This window comes from Danaus plexippus, chromosome 28, assembly GCF_018135715.1.
Source record: "Danaus plexippus chromosome 28, MEX_DaPlex, whole genome shotgun sequence".
NCBI lineage: Eukaryota > Metazoa > Arthropoda > Insecta > Lepidoptera > Nymphalidae > Danaus > Danaus plexippus.
Window position 1 is genome coordinate 2268137 of NC_083556.1, and position 22583 is coordinate 2290719.

General features: G+C 32.2%; 2 protein-coding genes across 3 annotated transcripts; one reads left to right on the forward strand and one right to left on the reverse strand.

Annotated features, from left to right (window-relative positions):
- The first annotated feature begins 5701 nt into the window (after nt 1-5701).
- Nucleotides 5702-7465, forward strand: LOC116776158 (uncharacterized). Its single transcript, XM_032669266.2, has 2 exons — nt 5702-6220; nt 6645-7465. Exons 1-2 carry the CDS (start codon nt 5851-5853, stop codon nt 6737-6739), a joined length of 465 nt encoding a protein of 154 aa, XP_032525157.1. The 5' UTR covers nt 5702-5850; the 3' UTR covers nt 6740-7465.
- A 2377-nt stretch (nt 7466-9842) lies between these two features.
- LOC116776342 (cyclin-T) lies at nt 9843-22568 on the reverse strand. 2 transcript variants are annotated; one of them, XM_032669533.2, is made up of 9 exons: nt 22420-22568; nt 19701-19818; nt 18973-19080; nt 18053-18161; nt 17279-17415; nt 16841-16991; nt 16199-16285; nt 14569-15992; nt 9843-12275 (listed from the first exon to the last, which is right to left on the reverse strand). In XM_032669533.2, exons 1-9 carry the CDS (start codon nt 22566-22568, stop codon nt 12246-12248), a joined length of 2313 nt encoding a protein of 770 aa, XP_032525424.2. In that variant the 3' UTR covers nt 9843-12245. The 2 variants fall into 2 exon arrangements, with proteins under 2 accessions (XP_032525424.2, XP_061381228.1); XM_061525244.1 differs by lacking the exon at nt 9843-12275 and having other exon boundaries at nt 12815-15992.
- Nucleotides 22569-22583: the final 15 nt, after the last annotated feature.

Here is a 22583-nt window from a genome sequence, read left to right on the forward strand (position 1 = left end):
GAAAAATACAAAAATGTAGAAAGTAGGGAGAGAAAGAGGGTGAGTTGGTAGATTCCAAGCACATGCACATGGTATTGTGGCTATGCAGCGAAGTAAACAATGTGAGAGTCGTGAAGTTAGCTGACATATGTACTAGTTGTTCTATATTAATTTATTTATAATATTCATTATTACAGTTTGATACACATGTAATTTAATAGGGCAGTATTTTATTTTCAAATTTAGTGAATAAGAATTGCTTACAATTTTCACTCCTTTCGCGCGGAGGGAGTCGACACATAAATTTTTCTCTGAGTAATCCTCACACTCATATTAACTTAAGGGCTAGGAGTTATAGATTATTTATAATAATAAGTTTTTTTTTTATTATTTTATTCAAAAAAGTTGTATAGAATTGAAAAAATAAAATACTCGTATTTTTTTTTATGCCGTGGCTTGTGCAATATTATATCAAAAACAACGTTTTAATTTATTGAACGAATTATAATTTTGAAAACCATGTTGAGATATAATAAAAACGAAGGAGTTTGTATTCATTTTCTACATATACGATCTGTCCTTATATATATAAAAAAACATTCAAATAAACTACCAATTTATTTATTTTTTTTCAAAATGAAATTTTAAAGCAACAAATAAAAGTTTCGATTGTATAATGGAATGCCTCATATACTTTATTTAATTATTGCTTTATCGACATTATTCTAATATTTACTAAACGCAAATCAAGAATCTGAAATGTCAATTTGTCAAAGTATTGCGTATTGACGTTTCTTTGTTATCGTCAAACCTAACTTGCCGTGAGAGACATTGTTTGTGATCAAAATGCTCTAGAAACTAACGAATAATCTCTTAAATGATCTGAAGATATAGTTTATGTAAATAACTTACAGTATTACTTTATAAAAGACTGTTAATTTTACACAATGGTCGATTTAAGTGGTGGACAAGACGGCCCTTTGGAACATGCATTTTCCAATTCAGTATTTATCGTGCCCGGGATTGTTGTTATTAGTCTAACAGGTAAAGTACTTGCCCATAGTCCTTAGACACATATAAAAGTATATCTAAACACATAGGTCTCAACGCATTAAGCATTATTCAATTGTTCTTTAATTATTAAATACATCAATAAAAATTAGTTACGGATCTCAAAATGATTTGCTTATAATTTGAATGTTTCATGTTTCATGTTTATCGCCTATATGTATAATTATATATATATATTTTTTATTTCATATTTCTTTGAAGGTTTTATATACACTATCTCTTATTCCTGGCTTCATTCACGTAAATGGTTCATTATGAATATATATTTTGAAACTATTGTAATATTTTTATGTCAAATTAAGGATTTGAAAACATTTCACTGATGTTCTACTGTTGATTGTAACTTAATCATATATTTTTCTGAGTTAAGTTATTTACAAAAAAACAGTAAGAATTCTCTGAGTCATCAGTCAGAGCAATAGCTTACTACCATAAAAATTATCAGAACAATGATACAAAATAAATTAATTCTTAAGATATAACTAACACCTGAACGATGATAAATATACACTGCCGGTCAAAAGTTTGAGACCACTAATAAAGAACTTTTGTTATTAGTAAATATTTTCAAAACATTGGAGATAAAGAGTAATCTGCACACCTGCATATTCTATTGTTTATAAAGATCACCTGCAAGCTTATTCTTTTGTATTTAAGATAAGGAAAAGGCAATAAACAACTATTGTTTCCAAACCTCAATGTGAGCCCAGGAAGAGTCCGATGATAATTGCCTGTCAAAAAAATTATTACCTCATTGCAGCAACTGACAATTATTTTATTTTACTTTAACTTACAATGCGATTGTTCTAAATTTATAAAATATCTTAGAATTTTTATTTTAACCGAATATTTTCATGGCTATCTACGAATATCTGCAGTTAGTCTGATTTCGTTATTCCAACAGTGAAGACGTCTCTAAAATGGGTAAAGTTCGCGAAATTAGTATTGAAACGCGATCTGCCATCGTTGTTCTCCATAAAGAAGGCAAATCTGAACGTGAGATTGCATCTCAACTCAAGTTATCGAAGACTTGTGTTCATCGCAGTACTGTGCGGTACAAAGAAACTGGCAGTAATCAGGATGGTCCGCGCTCCGGAAGACCAAGAGCTACGACTTCTAGTGAAGACAAGAGTATTGTGGTAACCAGCAGGCGAAATAGACGCCTAACAGCCCCACAAATTCGTGTTGAAGTCAACAGGTCTCGGGAAAAACCTGTGTCAGTATCTACAGTGAAAAGACGGTTGCGAGACGCCAACTTGTTTGGTCGCGTTGCTGTTCGAAAACCTCTTCTGAAACCGCAGAATAAGAAAAAACGGATGCAATGGGCCCTAGCCCATCGAGACTGGACCGAAGAAGATTTCAAAAAAGTTCTTTGGAGTGACGAATCTAAATTTGAAATATTCGGTTCAAAAAGAAGAATTTTCGTTCGACGTTCTGCCGAAGAAAAGATGATGTCACAGTGTGTAGTCCCGACTGTCAAGCATGGTGGCGGATCTGTTATGATCTGGGGTTGCTTCTCAGGCTATGGAACTGGAAATCTGGTGCAAATTAAAGGAATTTTCTAGAAAAATGCTATTCCCTCCGGGCTTAGGTTAATCGGCAAAGGATTTATTTTTCAACAAGACAATGATCCAAAGCATATAGTTCAAAATTATGTAGGGGCTGTTTAGACAATAAACAATCAGAAAAGGTGTTGAAAAATATGACATGGCCACTCCAAAGCCCCGATCCCTATAGAGCTTTTGTGAGAAGAACTGGACCGAAACGTCCGGGAACAATGTCCTTCTTCACAGCAGGCCGTGTGGAAAGCATTAGAAGAAAGCTGGAGTAATATCTCGCAAGAAACCATAATTAAATTAATTGCTCGCATGCCAAGGTTGGTTAAACAGGTCATTAAATGTAAAGGAGGCTATTTTGATGAAAAATGTGCATAAAATCACTTGTGTATTTTTTCAAACATAGTATTCTTCAAGACTTCATGTAATTTAATTTTAATTTTGAATCTTGTGCGCAACATGAAAATAAAAACTATTTTTCATAAAGTATTAAAAATATTGAGTTTTATTTATTTTTCTCCACTTTTTTATAGTGGTCTCAAACTTTTGACCGGTAGTGTATATATAGGGATATATATATATAGAATTTTATACATAAGATATATATATGTATATATATATATATACATATTGAATTTTATTTGAATTCTCAAAGCTTGATGTTTAAAAACTTTGTTGATAATTATGTACAAATAATGTTTTTTAAATTTAATTTTATCTATGTATGTATATTAGAATAAATAATTTAGGTCTTTACAAACTTCTTAAGTAAAAAAATTATAATACATTGAAATTGTTAAATGTAAAATGAATTGTCAGGATAATAAAAATCAAGGTAATTATTTTTTAAGGTTGATTGCTTAAGTCCATCTCCACCTATCTCCGGCTATCTCATAACCTATCTCTATTTTAAATTTTATCAAACATATGTGCTATTGTGTATATAAAAATCTTGTTCCTATCTACACTTTATGTGCTCTTGTTTGTTTTAAGAAATTTAATATTCTGATCGTCGCAAGATGTGGTTCATAGTCTCAATCTTTCATTTCATTCTTTAAAGTGTTCGGAAATCACAGAAAATTTTTGATCCATTAATGGAATTTTATTCACTCTTAAAAATTTTTAAAATAAAGAGATAAATTTTAAATCAACAAATCTTACAAATGTATTACGTTCAGTTTTAACGTAAATATAAGTTACAAGCAACGGATAGGTATTACAAAATAAATTAAGATCATCGCGAATGAGTATGTTATAAGAAAAAAAATCTGATTCTGTCAACGGCCATCTTTTTAAATTTCTCAACAAATAACCAATAGAAATGCAATCCTTACTTACATTATAAGTACGAAGGTTTATCCTGTTACTAACTATTACAAATAAAGTAAACAAGTATATATATATATGTATATATAGCTTTAATATAAAAAAAAACATTAAAAATTCTTAACTCTGACACCACACATGATGTATTTTGAAATTAATATCACATATTTTTTATTGCATAGCTTTTTGGCGCCAAAAGCATTGACTTTGTTTTTTTTTTAATGAAAATACAACACGCTTAGGTTCTAAGCCGAGCCAAAGAAATTCGCATACTCTTAAAACATAAGTAACTTTCGTTAAACGTAATTTAAACATGGTAATTATTAATTTATTTATAATATACATTAATGTTTTTATTTTCACTCCTAAAATATATATTATATATATACATATATTATAAAAACAATATATTAACGTAAATAATGTGTAAAAAAAATTGTCTAATGAAAAATAATTTTAATTTTTCATTTGACTTTAATGCGAAGATTTACTAAGAAAAGACTAAAAACGCTCCGTATTTAGTATGACGTCTCAAACGTGTAGTAAGGCTAGAGGGCAAAGATATAGACTGCGAATACAAAATATCTTTATTATTTATTTAAACACTCTTAACACACAAAATTAAATTATATAATAATGATAAAATCCCCAAAGTAACATAAACGACTTGAAGTTCACGTTTATTACGCAATAGTTGCATTCTTAATCGACGAAACATTATCAAAATTGTTATAGCAAAGTTCACTGATGTTTTATAAGATATAAATTTAATCGTACGCTCATTTCACTAACGTGCGCGTACCGCGTGGCGATTAGCACATCATAAGTAGTTAGTAACTAAATACAAAATGGCGGACAGCATGGGCGATGTAATTAATAACGATGAGAAATACGAACCGACGGCTAAGGAACTTCTGGAAATGCTGGATACAGCTGATCTGGATGAAGAGACTAGGCAGAGTCTGAGGAGTTTGCTCGGCGGGGACGTGCCGCAGTTCTTCGGCGGCACCGGCAGCGGCACTTTACTGGCTATAACGTTTGCCGCACTAATATTTTCTATAATTTGTAAGTAATTTATGTTACGATCTCGATTTCATATTTATCAAAATTGTCTACGACTGTGAGAGAGTTGAATTAACGAATAGTAATTAATAAAAAATTTCAAATCGCGATATCCGTAAATGTCAATAAATAAAACATGTTTAGTTTAGTCTAGTTAAGTATTAACAACACGTCATGTTTATTTCATTTGTAAACATGCCGTTTAGTTAAAAAGAAATTAATCTCACGTCATGTTATAATTAATTCATAATTTTATCAATACATTTACGAACGGAACTCGTTTATATAATTCCAAGTACTTTTACACTTGCTGTGTTATGATTAACTAAAATAGAATTACTCTAGCCACATTTAGCGCTCTACTTAATTCAGTTTTATAATATTATTCATAGTTTTAGTAATTATTTCAAAACATAACTCATTTTATCGATGACATAATGTTGTGCGTATAAGTGATAGTTCATAAAAGCGCTTCTTGTAAAATATTTAAACGACTAAAGTTTAAATATGTGCTTAAAATTAAACATTTAGGTCAATCATCAATAATATTTATCGATTACGAAAACATATTGATAACTTAATCACATTAAATGTCGAAAAATAAACATGTCTGTGACACAAACATTATGGTTATCATGTTTTTTTTTAATTTTTAACGTATCATTATTATAAAAGATATAATGAATTTTTTTTATTTTTGTACGTTAATATAATATATTTATAATTTTCAATATATTTATCGTATATTGATATGATTTGATAACTCCCCGGTTACACGCGATAAATACGATCCAGTTGCATTAGAGGCATAGAGTTCGTTAGTTTATCTAAAGGTGAGACTTTGACTCGTGGGAAAATGGACGAGCAATACCTGAAGGAACAGCTGAACATAGGGAAGCTTATCAAGGAACGGGTCAGCGATTCCTTGAGGAACGTGGATGTGTTGAATGTGCTGAAGAAAATGGTGGAGTCAGCACCAGAGAGCGAAGAGACAGAGGAAATAAGACAGCAATTGGACGGAATTCTGACACAATACAACTCATTGCCGGAGGAACAGAAGGTGCAATTCGCTCGTCAAGTGAAAGAGGCGCTCACCAACAAACTGGCGAAGAAGCTGGAGGAGGCGCCGTTAGATTTCAGTGAAGTGGAAACATTCTTGCGAGACGCCGTCAGGACACAAATATACTTGTACTCAGCAGCGGCTGTCGTATTTGTGATAATTGTCGGTAGGTTTTATATGCAAATAGGTCATATCAAAATATACTAAGCATATGCAAGCAATTGTTCGTCCGATTACATGGACATTTAAGTGGAGAAGACATCACTAGTTTATTTGGTGCGCTTGAATCAAACGATGACAGAAATTATACGTTTTTTTTTTTCTAAATATTTTTTCGTTAGGAAATTATTTTAATAAACATTCTTTAGTTAAAAATTTTGATCGAAAAGGATATATAAGATTATAAGCTGACGATAGATAAAATTGTTTATCAAAAAATTATTTCGTAACATCCGTCTTTACTCAACTTATCTATATATAATTAATGCTATTTATTTATCTTTAAGATATAATACTATACTACTAATGTAAGATCGTATAATCTCATATAATTTTCATTTAAAATCCAACGTATATATATTTATTTCCAGTATTCTTCGGCTACAAGCTGTACAAGTCTATAAAAGAAAAAGAAAAAAAGAAAGAGGAGAAGAAGAAATTGAAACAAATGAAAAAAAAGAAGTAAACAAATGGCCGTTAAACTTTGCGCGGGAAAATGACGACAGGTTAAAAAACATGACGCGTCTATTCCATTATTCACATGACGTTCTGTTAATTTATTAAAATTCGGGCATTAATTGATGTCAACGACTGATTTTATATAAAAATATAATTTATATATATTAATTTATTCATTATTTTCGTTTCATCGTTTAAAATATTCATTAAATATTTAAATTCAGTTTTAATTTCAGAAAGAGTTTATATAAAATATAATGTTATTTTTCTATATAATTAAATGTGAAAGATATAATATTATGAACTATAATTATTTTTCTAATGCTGTTTGTTTGTTTGAAAGTTTCCGATATAGATATATTTAAGATGGTTAATGTCTACTTTTAAATATATTATACTACATAAAATATATTTCATGTGTAAATAAGAGAATTTAACAAAAAAAAAACAAGTTTCAATCACTGAAAAAACTTAATTTTATTGTAGCCTTAGTACGAGTTTCAAAGTTACGATACTGTGTAGTTTACACTACTAAACTGTCAGTAAACTGGTTCCATAAAACTCGTGTCGAAGGAAACTATACTATTAGCCGTTTCCGAGTCTCGTCTCTTACTGCATTTAGTACTGTCCTCTGGATCTATAACCTCACATAATTGTTGCCAAAACATTTTTAAGTCATCTAGTACATTCCATGTACACTGTTTTTAAAATATATTTTTTGTTTTCAATACTATACACGGCGTTTAAATTTCCTCTACCTTGAATGATTATCGAAAAATTTGCGAGATTTAAACAATAACGAGAATTGTGATCTAAGTCTCTCGCGACTGTTCATTTACAACAAGAGTATTTTTCGTATTACTACGCGTATTTTATTATTTTAGTAACTTCATACTAACGACGTCTCGGTTACTTTGCTTCAACCGAGATCACGGGCAGACGAGATGAAAATGTCATTTTTTTTACTTAACAAATCCGAGAATATTAGTTTTATTTCAACCATAATTGAAAGTAAGAAAAAAACTGCGATCTGTCAGTTGATTATCTCAATTCAGGTGACATTGGTTCAACCCATATATATTTATTCTATAACCGATATATTTTTTAATTTATTTTTGTCTGTCATCGAGTGACAAACTAAATAATTCTCCGTCAATAAAGAGCGTGATTTCTCAAAAAAAAAAACACCAAGCTTCAACGTATTTAAGTTAGTATTTTAATAATCTCTTCCACCTGTTATCTTCAGAAATAACTAAGGTCAGATAACTCGTTGGAGACAAAGAAACATCTGCTATACCTTAATCAGAATGTTGTTTTTAATAAATTTTATATAAAATATAAAACTGTCTCTCTCACTCGGCGGTAGATCAAACGTCTATCAACAACTTACTTGAACCGTCACCCAAACGCTGTCACCTGTTGTCCGTGAGTGGCGAAAGGCTTGACGCACACGAGGTAGTTGAGGACAGATAGATCTCACGATAGTTTATTGTTCAGGTGTAATAGGTTTCCAATAAATAATATATATGTATATTCGGATTTAGGTTAATCAGTATACAACAATATTAAACCGAATTTTTCAATTATACCTATTTTCAAGTTCCGTACCCACATCGGAAAGTGTCCCCCCCCCCCTCTTTTTTACTAATCTCCTTCACCACACTATCAAAACTGTTTTGTTTCCAATATTGGTTTAAAATTTTTTTGTAAGTGCTCGTCGTATTTTTGTCGATTTTTGTAAACAATCTCTTGGTACCTACTTTTAATTTTGTCGTTCAACGAAGAAACTATGTGATCTGTAGATAAACAGTTACTATCTCAGTAACCACAAGTTCAATGGGGTTAAGATTGAGATAATACGTTGAAGTCTGACAACAAAATGACTTATTCCTCGGAGGTTTTACTTTTTAGTTAAGTGCTGTTTAATTAATTTACTTCGTATAACCAGTCTATAAGGATTTCATTAATATTCCATTTTTTATCGAGTACTTGTTTTTGTTACTTCTTAGTAATTTCGTCTGAGAATAAAATATGGAAATAATAGCATTTTTGTTGTTATATTCGGATTCATCAAAGGATGTCATATCGTGTGTGTTAGGAAAAAACAGGTTTGAACTATTAAATTTAATTGTAGGTGCCAAATAAGTCGACAGTAGAATTAGTTATGTTGAAAAATTTAATTAACTTAAATATCTCTGATAATTACGTTTGGTGACAGTGGACGATGCAAGAAAAGTCAGTTTTATTTATAAAACTGTATTCAGGTTATAATTAAGACTTATATGTAACTACATTCAAAAGAGGTGTCTGTAAGTTAGCGGTTGACTCCAGACTGAATATTTGTTAAAACCTATTTCCCATTCCCACCGGTGGCTATAACACCCTTGATGTACTATAAGGTTATACCTTGGCTATGCTTACGTTACAAGATTGAAAACAAAATAATATACTGTATGATAAAAAAAATTGCAATTTAAAGTGAAGCACGTACAATTTATTTCCTTCAAAATAAAATAAAATACTAAATACCCGTGTTCTTATTAAAAAGATAGTTGTTGTAGACGTATGGTGTACCTAGTTGAAGAAACATTTTCAATGTAAAGTTAAAAAGCGCCATCTAGGTTCAAAAAGTTGCGTTTCTTAGCCAAGATGATTCTAATTATAGTTCCAACCACTGTTCGCTAGATGTCGCTTTACATGTCCTAGCAAAATAGCTTCAACCAGATTACGTTGTAAGAGATATGTAGTTAAGGCATTTTAATATAAAGACTTTGAAACTCATCACTTTTTACCACGCGAATAACTTTATAACGCCAGGTTTGTAGTTTTATTTAACTTAACTGTTTCTGTAAAATACGTTACAAAATGGCGTACTTTAACAATAATACACACTGTTCTCTACAGCGTTAATGGCCTACACTTTTAAAATATAAGCAATAATGGTTCTCTTGAACTGATCGAGTTAGTACCCGGGCAGTCTTACCAATGTTTGTATCATTTATTAAGTCCATTTTTATAATAACTAACGGACAGTTCTGGGGGGATTGTTTATACTGTATATGATAAATAATTTGAAGTACAAAAGGTAACAAAATAAAAAGCAGTACAAGCATGTTGTAAAAAACGATTTCGTTTTGTTTATTTTCAATAAGGGATCTCATTAGACTAACAGCTTCAACGACAGTACCAAAGTATTCATTTTAAAACCAACCAGACCGGGTAATTTCAAAACGATATTTAAAAAAAAAAAAAATCTATAGAAAATTATTTTAAACCGAATACTTCGGTCGATGAACCGCAAAAATAATCATTAATATATATATTCATATATATATATATATTTAATTTGATAATACTTTTCAGCGTACATATAATATTATTTGGTCAACACAGACAAACCCGCGGCGCACTCCCGTATCACATCGTTAAGAACATGGACCGTCGCTTGTTTAGATGGAAACCTCTTTGATCAAACGGAGCTACAGATTTTTATACAAATTTACAATCTTAAATAATAGCTATCGTTACTTAAATTAATTTCTTTGAAACCTAATATCTGGAGTCTTCCTGAGGACGTCCGGAGAGACGCGTACGTTATTTATTCGTCAGTTAGAATATTAATAATAATAAAAAAATGCCTTATATATGTCCATATATAAATCAACGTCGCGTCTGTTCGTCACGCGCCATCAAATTGTCTAACTATGTCTGTAAAGCGGATACTTTTTTCAAAACTTTTGTTCGTCGCTAGTAAACGTCATAATATTTTTTTTTTCATTTTTTTTCCGTTATCATAATGTACTTATCCTAATTTAAATCGTCGGCATCATAAGAATCGTCACAAATAATAAACTAAATCGCCATTCACTCGCCCGTACTCGGGATCGCATTGGCTGGTGAGGAATCATTCGTTCCTGTTCGCACTTGAATGAATCCGTACACCAATGAGTCATTCCGGCGCACATTCGGTTCCGTTCACTCGCAAAGAACGAATGGAATCGAATGCGCGCTAAAATCGTTCATCAGTCATAGTTTACAGCCACTAATATAAAAAAAAAAAAAAACTATACCAATTTAGTCTTGGGCCAGCCAGAGACGTGAAAAAAATATGCAAAGCCGGCCCCCTATATAACAGTCACCTAGTTTCAGTGTGACTTAAAGTAAACCCTTAATTATATTTAAAAAAAAAATTCGATTACTACATTAATATTTTTTTTTTTGTATTTAAATATTTTTATCACAACGATTACATTTTATCCGATCTCTTTGTTGGATGCGTATTTCCCGTTACTGCAGATGGCTCGCCACCTGGCGCCAGGCTTGGTTATATTAAGGCTTACTTATTGTTATAACGAGTATAAGTGAATTGTGCTATAAATAATGGGATTAAGGCATTTCCAGTTATTAATAAATCGATTACGTGTTTACGCTTTTTAAGGATTCATGCAAAACCTCCTTGGTTAATTTGTATGTAGTTTTTTTTTTTTTTTTTTAATAAACACGCGCGTTTGTTTGCGTTAACGCCAAAGAGGTTTTGCTTGTGTTCCGTAACTATAAGCGAGTTTAGTACTGTTAGTTTATCCGATAGTCTTCATATAAGGGATATATGTATTATAAAAGCATTTAACGAGGAACTCTTTTTAATGTTATCACTGATTCTTTTCCGTGTATTAGAACTAATGTTACACACTTTACTCTAACAATAATGGATTTATAAAAAAATATATATCCTAAGTTATGGTATGATGCACAAACATGGCGCCATTTGCGATTAGTGTAAAAAAAATAATCATTAGAATGTTGCCGGCGGAGAGATGAGGTAATTTTGAACAGGCCGATCGCATTCTAGATTCTTTTCTACACTAACCACAATATAATCTCATTTAACTATTAAAAAAAAATGTCTATTCACAATCAGAGCCACATTTCTGTTAGAGCAAAGTATACAAGAAATGAAACAAAAAAATACAAAGCGGTTCAATGTATCAGTCGTTTGGCTAATTTGGACTGTATATATACAAAGAGCTGGCAGCACTCCCAGTATTTACATAGGGTGGACTCATACCAACATTCAGTAATGAGTTTGACAGTTGGCATCACTTAAACGCCCAGGCATGATAAAGCGGTGTTCTGGTTAACCGATACAACCGATTAATAAAACATTTAAAGATCGGTGAACCAAACCACGACCGTAACCTTAATTATCCACCACTGTAACCTACTTTGGAATTAGACATCGAACGGTGATCGACGATTAATATAAAAAAAAACGCATAATGACTTTTCAAATAATCAAAATTCGAAACAAAGAGCCGCGAGCTCAGCGATACAATCATTCAAAATTCAAATATGGAACACGGTCGGGCGGAACGTCCCAGCTGACCGGGTTGGGGGCGACGTTACGTCATACGTCAAAATTAAAAAAGTGTAATGTCAAATTCCAAAGCTGTCAAATGCGTTGGCGGTGACGCAAGGAGGTCGGTTGGCGGGGAACGTCGACACACGATGCGCTGTCACTTGCCGCCGTGCCCGTTGGCGTCCACCTGTAATACGATCCACGTTCAGTGCACTGTGTGTCGTCGTCCCGTTTGAGGCTACGTTCCTATGACTGTGCAACAATGTGTTGACATTCTTGCATAAACTATTAGTGTGTTACGTGAATACCGATCTTTTAAAGAAAATCCGCTATACAGCTGGGATTGCCGGTTTTTTTTTGAGCAACCCGAACTGTAAAGCCGCCCGCCACCATAAGCGAGATACCCAGCTGATATGTATGGTAAATTGCGTCCCAGTAAAAGAAAATCATTTTTCGTTACACCATTTTGGAACATATGTAGCCCCAAAGGACACGATATACACACTCGATAACTATTATTTAGCTGTTAAAGACATTAACAATAACTTTCACAACCGTTCACAGACACTAACAGCTAAGTAATAGAAAAAAAATAATGTATGAAAAACAGGTGTTATAAAAACCGTGTAGAAAAAAACTCAAAACACAACTTACACATGCAAAATATAAAGTCATACACTTATACATGTTTACATTGTCACTGGTGATAAATAAAAACAAAGCGAGTTCGTTCACAGTGTGACTGTTTAATTAAAAAAAAAAAAAACATTTTATTCTCCCTCAGATTGTTTTTTTTTTTCCGCTAAAATATCGACTTACAAAGTTTCTTATTTACAGTATCAACAAACTCGCAAGTATAATCTCTTTCAAAAAACAAAAAAAATATATATAGTAATACAAAATAAAAAAAAAATTATTTAACTAAGATTAATAAAATTTAAGTACTTTAAGAGAATTTCCTAAATCGTCTCTAAACGTTATATGGTAACAAGCAATGGCACCACTATAAATATTGATCAGTTAGAATTCTCAACAGACAAACAATACAATACATTTTTAATTAATATATACAATGTCTATAGAAAAAATATTACTTATATATTATACAGGTAGATTACTTAGCATAAAATAGCGATTACAATTTCATAGGAATTTACAATATGTGAGAACAAACACCCTGTATTAATATTTTGTTTTGAGCAAAGCGTTTACTTTAAACTAACAAAAAAAAAAAAAAAAACACTTACTATATTACAATTAAAGCTGTTATGGTAATGTGTTGATCAGGAAAAAATAATATTAATATAAAAAATAATAATTACTTGTATTAAAATCTACATTTTATATACATTTGTGATATTAATATAATGCTTGTGTATTGTTCAAAAGGAACATACATGTACGTGTTCGTGATGGAATGATAGTCTTTAGAACAAAGCTTGTAGCTTTTTTTTTCCATATAAATATACGAACAGTTGATTAGTAATAATTTTCTCTATATTATGTATGTAAGAAAAATAAATATTCATTTGTATATACAAATATGTCAAAATTATATTTAAAAAAAAAAACATGATAGATTTATACTTTCCAGTAAAAGATTACTCTTAATATAACTTGCAACATGTTTCGCCGTTGTTTGTTTAGTATATGAGTATATCAAAATATAAATTCTATCTAACTATATATATACCTTTAATAGTTTTTCTTTCAAACAGATAAATATTTAATCTGTGTACTTTGAAGTATCTTCATAATATAAATAATTTTAAAAATTAGTTTCCACGACTTACACATGTAACACGGTCTAGAGATATATCTTAAGAATTTTTTAATAATAAATATTCTGCAGTCTCATAGACAATAAGCAACAACCATAGACGTTTGAGGCCACAGATTACACGATAGAAAAGCTCCAAAAGTACATATAGCTCAGTATAATAGTTAATCTAAACAGATTGTAATAGAAACATTAGTAAATAGGACAAAGTGATCTATGGCCCCAGTATATAATAAAATTTGTACATACATGTTATAACCTAGGTATAGGAAAATATATAACATACAACACATGTATACATTAGCAAAATATTCCATCTCATCACAATACAAAACTAAGTGAGTCCGTCTGTATATACATTATATATAATATGACTGTAGACACTATTAAAACTTCATAACAACAACTAAATAAAAACCAACAAGTTACATAGAGGTTAAGAATCATATAAGGATTTAGTGAGACAGGTGAAGTTTAACAGATTATATGAAAGAGACGGTTATTTTATATAAACAATCTACTCGCTTCATTCGGGCGGCGGTGGTGGTACGGCTGGTGGTGGCATCGGTGGTAGGGGAGGCTGCGGGAGCTGCGGTCTGAACATCCCGTAGAAGTAGTCGCCGTAGTATAACGGCGGCGGTGGGGCCACCACGTAGTAGGGTAGCGGGGGCCTGTAGGGGGGTGGGAGGGGCCAACCTACCTTATGGGGGTCGTGTCGCGGCAGCTTATGCGGCGGGGCCTCCGGCATGCCCGCGGCCCGCTTCCTTGATGTCTCCAGCACTTCCTTGGAGATCTTGATCTTGAGGCCGCTGGGCGGTGGAGGAGGCGCCGCCAGTCGCTCCTTTGGTATCTTGATCTTGAGCCCTGGACTAGACGACAGCTTTTCCCTGGGTATCGTTATCCTTAGCGTGCCGTCCGTCTCCGGCGCTGGCGGCGGTTGTTCTTTCTTTTCTTTATCTTTCTCTTTGTCTTTATCTTTCTTGTGTTTCTTTCTCTCATCCTTGGACTTGTCCCGGTCTTTGTGTTTGTGTTTCTCTTTCTTTTTCTTGTCTTTCTTGTGTTTGTGGTCGCCGTCGTCTGTGGGTGTCTGCTGAGGGTGTGGATGTGGTTGAGGGTGTGACTGATGATGAGGCTGTGGGTGTGTATGTGCGTGAGGTTGTGGGTGAGAGTGGTGGTGTTCTATGGGGTTGGGTTGTGGGACTTCCACAGGTTCCTTCTTCTCAACGGGCGACTTCTTCTCCGTCGCCACAGTGATCGGAGCCGGCTTGGCTAAGCTCTCTTTGAGTAAATTCGACACCAACGTAGGATCAGTTTCTATGCCATTCAAGGCCCTCGCTTCGGGTTTTCTATCGGGAGCTCGCGTTTTGACAGCGTTACCGCGCTGCGATTCCCTTACAACGTTTTCGTAGCCGGGCGTTTCATCTATTTTCTTAACCACCGGTACCAGCTCTGGCTCCGAATTTGAATTTAATCTCGGCCTTTGTTTTTCTCTAGGCGACGAGAACGGCGACAGTATGGCCGGTGGTTGCATGTCTCTTACTACGGCGGTGGGATCGGGCCTCTTTTTGTGAGGACTGATTGGTTTTTCCTGAGGCACAGGTTGAGGTATATGCGGTATATTAGGCACGTTGGGTGGTTGCGCGGCGCTGACACTAGGCCGCGGTTCGGGTCTAGGTCTCTGGGGAGGGTTGCTGCGTCGTGGCGCCGCGGCAGCCGCGGTCGGCGTCGTGGCGTTCTCTGGCGAGAATAATGACGGCGGCCGCGTCCTTACTTCCGTGTGTACTGGAGGGTTGGGTGTCGGGTTGATGGGATGGGAGGTGGATGGGATCTGGCGATGTCGGTCGGGCGGTTTGTTGTGAGGTGGTTTGTGTGGCCACGGATGTGGGGGTTTGTGGGGCGGTCTGTTGTGTGGCGGGGGGTTGTTGTTGGGTCTGTTTTGTGGCGCCGGTCTCTGTTGCAAGGCCTGCTGCCGTCTCTCTCTATCCTCTCGCCGTTCTCTTTCCTCTCTTTCTCTCTTCTCTCTGTACAAATTGAAGTCTATCTTTTGCGGCTGCGCTGCTTGTGGTGCGGTAGCGGGCACGTATCCGCCGGGCGCTTGTTGTCGACGCCTCTCCCTTTCGTATTCTGTAACGAAAATTATTAAGAACTTCATAGAAATGAACTAAGAAATCTACACACGAATATTTCATATTATGATAAAAACTACAGTAAAAAAAATATCTACAATTACGCTATTACTTTAGAACAATTGTTCGTAAAACTTTTGAAAGAAATAAAAATTCTAGTCACAGAAACATATCATTGTATGAATATAATAAAATATACCATACCTTTATCAAACGACTTGTCTATCTCATCACTGTTGGCCAGCGAGTGCTTCTTATCAAAACTGGATCCAGCGTGAGGTGAACTACCACCTAGTGATGACAATTATATTAAAATGACTACATTTTTTTAAACAAAAACCGTAACAACATAATAATACCGAAATTATAAAAAAAAATATTTATATATTATATTTATAGAAAAATAATAATCTTCGCAACAATATTCCCACAGCCCAAAAAGTGATAAAAGTAGTAAGTAGTATGTGAGCATTAATACAGAAAATGATAGGAAAACTAATTCAAAATGTTTATATTGAATTGTAATTAATAAAAATAGTTACTTTTGCTAGACTCGACTCTACAAATATTAACACTCTATACTTATTATAGACAAGCTTTTTATTATTAATCTGTTTAAAATATTGATATAATCAAGGAAATATAATTTCTTCACTATGAAAACTATCGAAATTTTGTTATCTACCACTTATGATGTCAACATAGCCCCATTGATTCCTTAACCCCAAGGATTCTAGTCTAATCATTTAACTGAGTTTGAGACTTACGAAACAGTCTGAATGAGTCCGAGTCTGAGCAAAGACTCAGTAACTTGTTTTCTACATAAACACAATCTTAGTTACTCACTGTTCGACATAGTCATCATCTTTCGTTTCAATCTAGACGGACATTTGTCGAATATGTGTAGGAACTCCGAAGTAAGGCGTTCCAACATTTCGGTAGTGACATCCCTATCCACATATGAGAACCAGTGACGACCCTCGTTAGATTGAGGTATCTGTGAACGGCGTTAAATAGTATATAAAATTTTATTATTATCTATAATTTATCACTAATATAAAAAAATATATACTCTTACATGTTAACTTGAAATTTCTATGGGAATTTAAATGGATTTTTTTAATCAATTACTACTAGGAGATTATCCTGATAGTTAAACCACATCTCTTGAAAGTTTTACCAATATATGTACAGTAATTTTTTTTGCAAAAACTTTATTGGTATGTATAATATTAGTGACTATATATATATGTGTGTACTTTTATACATCAAATAAATACATACCGCCCAATTGCTCCACTTAGATGCAAGATGTATGCAAAAACAGGCGACAATAGTAGGTCTGTATTGGAGACACATTGTAGTCAAGTGGAGACTGTTTGACGCCATGAAATACGAAGTCTGCGCCAAGTCTTTGGGAGCTGGAAATTAAATTATTACTGGCATAATATTGTGGACCTTTACTAATATTACGATTGTGTATAGGTTTAAAGCATTAATAGTAATAGGAAATTTTCTCTTCAGCTTTTGATCTTACATTTTCTCATTACTTTTATATGTTATAAGGGAAAATATATCTTAAAAATAGCAAACGTATTAATTTCTCAAAATATAATTTGTTCTGGTTAGGCGTTTGGTGCGAATGGGAAGGACACACACACATACAGAATGAAACATACCTTATATTACTATACTTGTTGATCGTTGCGCACACGATATAACGTAAATGGGGGATTGGCTCTAGGTTCAACGCAATTTGACTTTCATATTGGTTTACAATAATAATGTAGATTTGATTGTAAAAAATTATACATATGCCATTATTTTACTAAAAATAATGAAACAAAATTTCAACATTGCAATAAGTGTAGATATTATTTTGAAAATATTATATAATCGAAATAAACAAAACACCACAATGTACAACCTACGTGTCGCTATAAAATGAAGAGAATAAAAAAAAAAAATGTGTAAACGCTGGCCATCAGTGAGTTTGTAGAAGAACCAATTTAAAAGTCAAATTTGAAAATGGAACCGCGCCATCCGTATAACGCTCACCTTTAACAAGGTGGCAGGTTCGTACCACGTGCGTGTGCGGGTGGTCGATAGCCACATCGAAACCTAACGTTTGCAGAAGTACATTCTCGTTGAACACTAGATCCTGCGCCTGGAAACGTTTAATAAAACCATGACTTTATTTCCAGCTGTTAAACTCACTAGCATCTTATTCTAACCCCTTACTATAATATGTTACTAGATGTAAAACTAAATACCGTTTCCTTCTAAACCTCTACAGGGTAGAGAATATGGACTCACTAATTTAATTTTATTCCAATCCCCTACTACAGGTTTTTCTAAGGAACGTTCCAATTTTAAATTAGTATTTTTTTTTATTCAGCTCTAACAATAAGTTATTATATATGGTAATACTTCTTGATCTTCAAATAATCATAGATAAGATTTAAAATTTTAAAAACAATCGTACATTATGTACGTGACATTTTAAAGTACATGATAAAATATAAAAATATCAAATAAATTATTATAATAATGAGTCATTTGATTTACAACAATAATTTTTTTTGTGTAAGACTTCTAAGTAAACAATAATTGTAATATATATTTATAATATTGCGAAATTTATTTATGAAAAAAAAAAAATTACCAATCAATTTTATTTACATTTTTATCTGAGATGAAAATATTTACATATTTTTTTTTTTTTAACAATTAATGTCAAGCAAAACCCTGGGATAACGCTAGCACATATTACATACGTATTTGTAAAAATGTTGTAATCTATTATTCAAACAAACAAACTTTCAAAAGACTTATTTTTGTTATATGTTTACCGCATATTATACTAATTTATATACACACATAAGTCTACATAAGAAATAAAATAGTTTTTCTAGGAAAAACTTCTTTTTTGTATGTAATTTTCGTTTTATTCACATTCTAATAGCATGTGCACCGACCTGTTCCTGATATTGCTCCGGAGTGAGAGCGTTCACACTCTCACCTCGGTGCAGGCACACATGAGCCACTTTTATTACATATTCCAATTTCCTCGGCTGTTCCTCCACCTGGAAATTTAATAGGAATTATATTAATAAATTACTTAATGCAATCGCTCCCAATTTTTACTATTCCAACTCTCTCTTAGTTTTTTCAGATAAAACCTAAAAGCTTAGCCTTCTTAAGCATATAATTCATATGTTTAACGTATATATATATATATATATATATATATATATATATATATATATATATATATATATCTTTGTTGAAAATTAATTATGTGTTGATAAAAAATGCTAAAATTCAAGAACACCTAGCATACATATATTGTCATATATTATGACACAAAAACAGTTAAAAATCAAATAAATAAAAAAAAAAGTAACAATAATATTTAGACCATAGTTAAAAAAAAATTATATACATTTTTTATACCATATTTACACTAAAAACATATAATCTTAAAGTTTGTCCAATCAATAAATTACTATATAAGAAATTCGTGAATGTTTCGAATAAACACACTCACAAAGCAATCATTCCCATAACTATTACAACAATGGCCGTAATCCAGAAAAGGTATAACTATTTTTAATAACGTATCAAGAGACATATGAAAAATATATTTTAATCATTACTTATTTCACGACATCATGTCATATTATCACTTGTAAATTTTTCTCACCTTTGCAGCGAGGAAGAGAGCAGCGGCAGCTATAGCGTTCCTGTGGAACTGCGTGAAGGAGTGGAACGCGTAGAACCGATGCATGTACACTATAGCAGTGTTTATACATAATTGTGATCTGTTCCGCGTTGAGGTTTATATTGTTGATAAAACATTTTAATATTAAAATAATATATATATAAAACTAATATATATATACTAGATATTTCCCAAACTTCGTTTACGTCGACTTCCGAATCCGACCGAAGAAATGTATAGAATGTATAAAATAAACATGGTTATCAAATGGCAGAAAAAAATCTATTAAGTATAGGGTTTTTTTATATATATACAAATACAACTAAAAACTATTAATCCTGCAAGAACTACACGGAATTGAGTCGTAAATATGGGCTTTGTCTTAGCTAACAGCTAGCTAGATAACTATACTATAATGTTTAATCAATATCAATCAAACAGTTTTGGCATTGATGTGCAACAAACATACATACATCCCCACAAACTTCCACATTGCAATCTTAGTGAGATATAACCATTAAATTTAATTTTTAATACAAATAATACACTTAATTTTTATGACAGGAAGAAAAAGTCTTTTAAAATACTATGACAAATCAATCAGTGTAATAAAAATTTTATGTTAGCCGATAGTAAACATTGTTCAAGGTCGAGTTGTTGCATTGACCGTGAACTAAGGAGGACAAGTAAATGTTGTCCACATTAGATATATAAGGCGAGACTTTAAACACACACACACACACATATATATATATACATATTCACACACAGATATATATATTATTCATGCTTAGTATATATTTTTAATATAATTATAGTATAAATTATTAAAATGATCTATTATTGAAATAAAATTTGCACATCAATACTGTTTATCGATATAAGCACAACTTTTTTCTATGTTAAAATAGTTAAGTTATACCTAATTACTATGGGAAAATTTTGGTTTCCAATAAAAATCATATTAAGTCTTTATAGTGATGTAACTTTCAATTGATATAAATATAATTTAGATTATCTTTTAATACAAAAATGAATTTATTAGTTACAAAACATCAACCATAATAGTTTTTTTTTGGTTATTAGGTAAAAAGGGAATCTGTTGCCGTTTTACTATTTTTACATAGAATACTTTCGATCAATTAAAATTTTAAAGATTTTTTACTATGTAGAATGTATTATATATACACTAATTCAAAATTAACTTCAATATTGCAATACATTATATATATATATATATATATATATATATTACTTTGTCAAAGCATTAATATGTTAATAGATATCAAATAAACATGAATTCAAAATTAATTTTGTAATCAAACAACAAATTTTAAATCCATTAGTAATACCAATTATTCTACAAATATTGTTATCAGCGGAAAACAATGAATCATTCTGTCTAAAACTGACTCATTTGTTTACACAAATGTTAGCAAAGGTAAAAAAATATATATATATTTTTAAATACAATAAAAGAAAAAAGTATCCTATATATACTTAAATTTGGAACAAGTGGCATTATTATTGTAGAGCCCTTTTATCTGTTCTTCAAATTCCAATTCTATAGTACAAGCTCTATTGATGTTTCAAAAACTTTGGAGAAAAAAATAATCCCTACAACTTAACACAATCAGAACAGGTAGATTGGCTGAATCTTTTGTGCTTTTACTAGAAAAAAGGTGTTATATAATTACTTTTTCGCAAAATGATGCATATTTAAAACACCATGCCAAGTAAGATGAATTGAAAATACCACATGTCATTCATGAAACTTGACTTTAACATAGAAATAGAAAGGTGATGAAAGTAGGTCATTGTGGTTGTCTTGGGCTTGTTGCAAATTTTGGCAATACAATGCTTTGTCATACATAAAATTGGCTTAGAAGTAATCTGTGATTCACACATAAAAAAAATTGATTATGTGCATATAATTATTTCTACTTTTACTGTTGTAAAGTTAAAAAAGTTATAAAGGTTAAGCCTCTGGTCTCTAATACTAGTATTGAATATTTAAATATAGTTTTTTCATAAGAGAAAATGTTGCAACTATCACTTAAATGTTTTGTTTTTCCTTAATACGTCAATACACACTATCTGCTTGTTTGTGTGCATATAACGGCATTTATCTACAAATAAATGACGAAAATGACTCGCAACCGCAATAAGCGCCATTTATAAGGATATGCGAGTTTTATGAACTCGCGTTCGTATCAGACTCACGTTGTTTCATCGCTACGCATTTCGCGCTAAATTTTACCGCGTAAATGATAACTAAAGATTTAAATTTAGAACCAGACAGGTCGATCCCTACGTCAGCGCGCAGGCGTCCTACACAGCTGTCAAAGAGCACTGACCTAAAAAATAGCATGATACACGCGACAATAACCTAAATATAACATAATATAACCATATTATGTACTATTTATGATATATAATAGACGCTTACCTTTAGAAATCGAGTCTACTCACGGGAATTCCCACACAACCAAGCGAAAGTGACCTGACGCTTAACATCTAGAATCTCGATGTTTCGTCATACATTTTACATCTAGCTTTATGACCACTATCACGCATTTAACTTATAGTATACACTAAATTGACGTTGTAATCACTAATAACACTGGAATAAATACTCGGAATACACGTTTTAACCACATGACTCGACAAAAACATTGCACTTCACCATTGAAAAGGATACACCTGAAGCCGTTGGCCCATATCCTGTATGAGATTAGCGGCCTGCTGCCTATATGCTAACTCTTTATCTGCATCTAAACCGCATTTTCTGCTTGGCGAATTCTGTAGTTGCACTTTTGTAAAATACCATTTTTCTTGTGCGCCAGCCATTGAATGGATATTCCA

Coding starts and splice junctions, on each gene's coding strand:
- LOC116776158 (XM_032669266.2), top strand. CDS start 5,851: ATGGACGAGCAATACCTGAAGGAACAGCTGAACATAGGGAAGCTTATC. Junction 6,221..6,644: donor CGTATTTGTGATAATTGTCG/GTAGGTTTTATA, acceptor ATTTATTTCCAG/TATTCTTCGGCTACAAGCTG.
- LOC116776342 (XM_061525244.1), bottom strand. CDS start 22,568: ATGGCTGGCGCACAAGAAAAATGGTATTTTACAAAAGTGCAACTACAG. Junction 19,081..19,700: donor CTCTCTTCCTCGCTGCAAAG/GTGAGAAAAATT, acceptor TTAAATTTCCAG/GTGGAGGAACAGCCGAGGAA. Junction 16,286..16,840: donor GATGATGACTATGTCGAACA/GTGAGTAACTAA, acceptor TGTCATCACTAG/GTGGTAGTTCACCTCACGCT.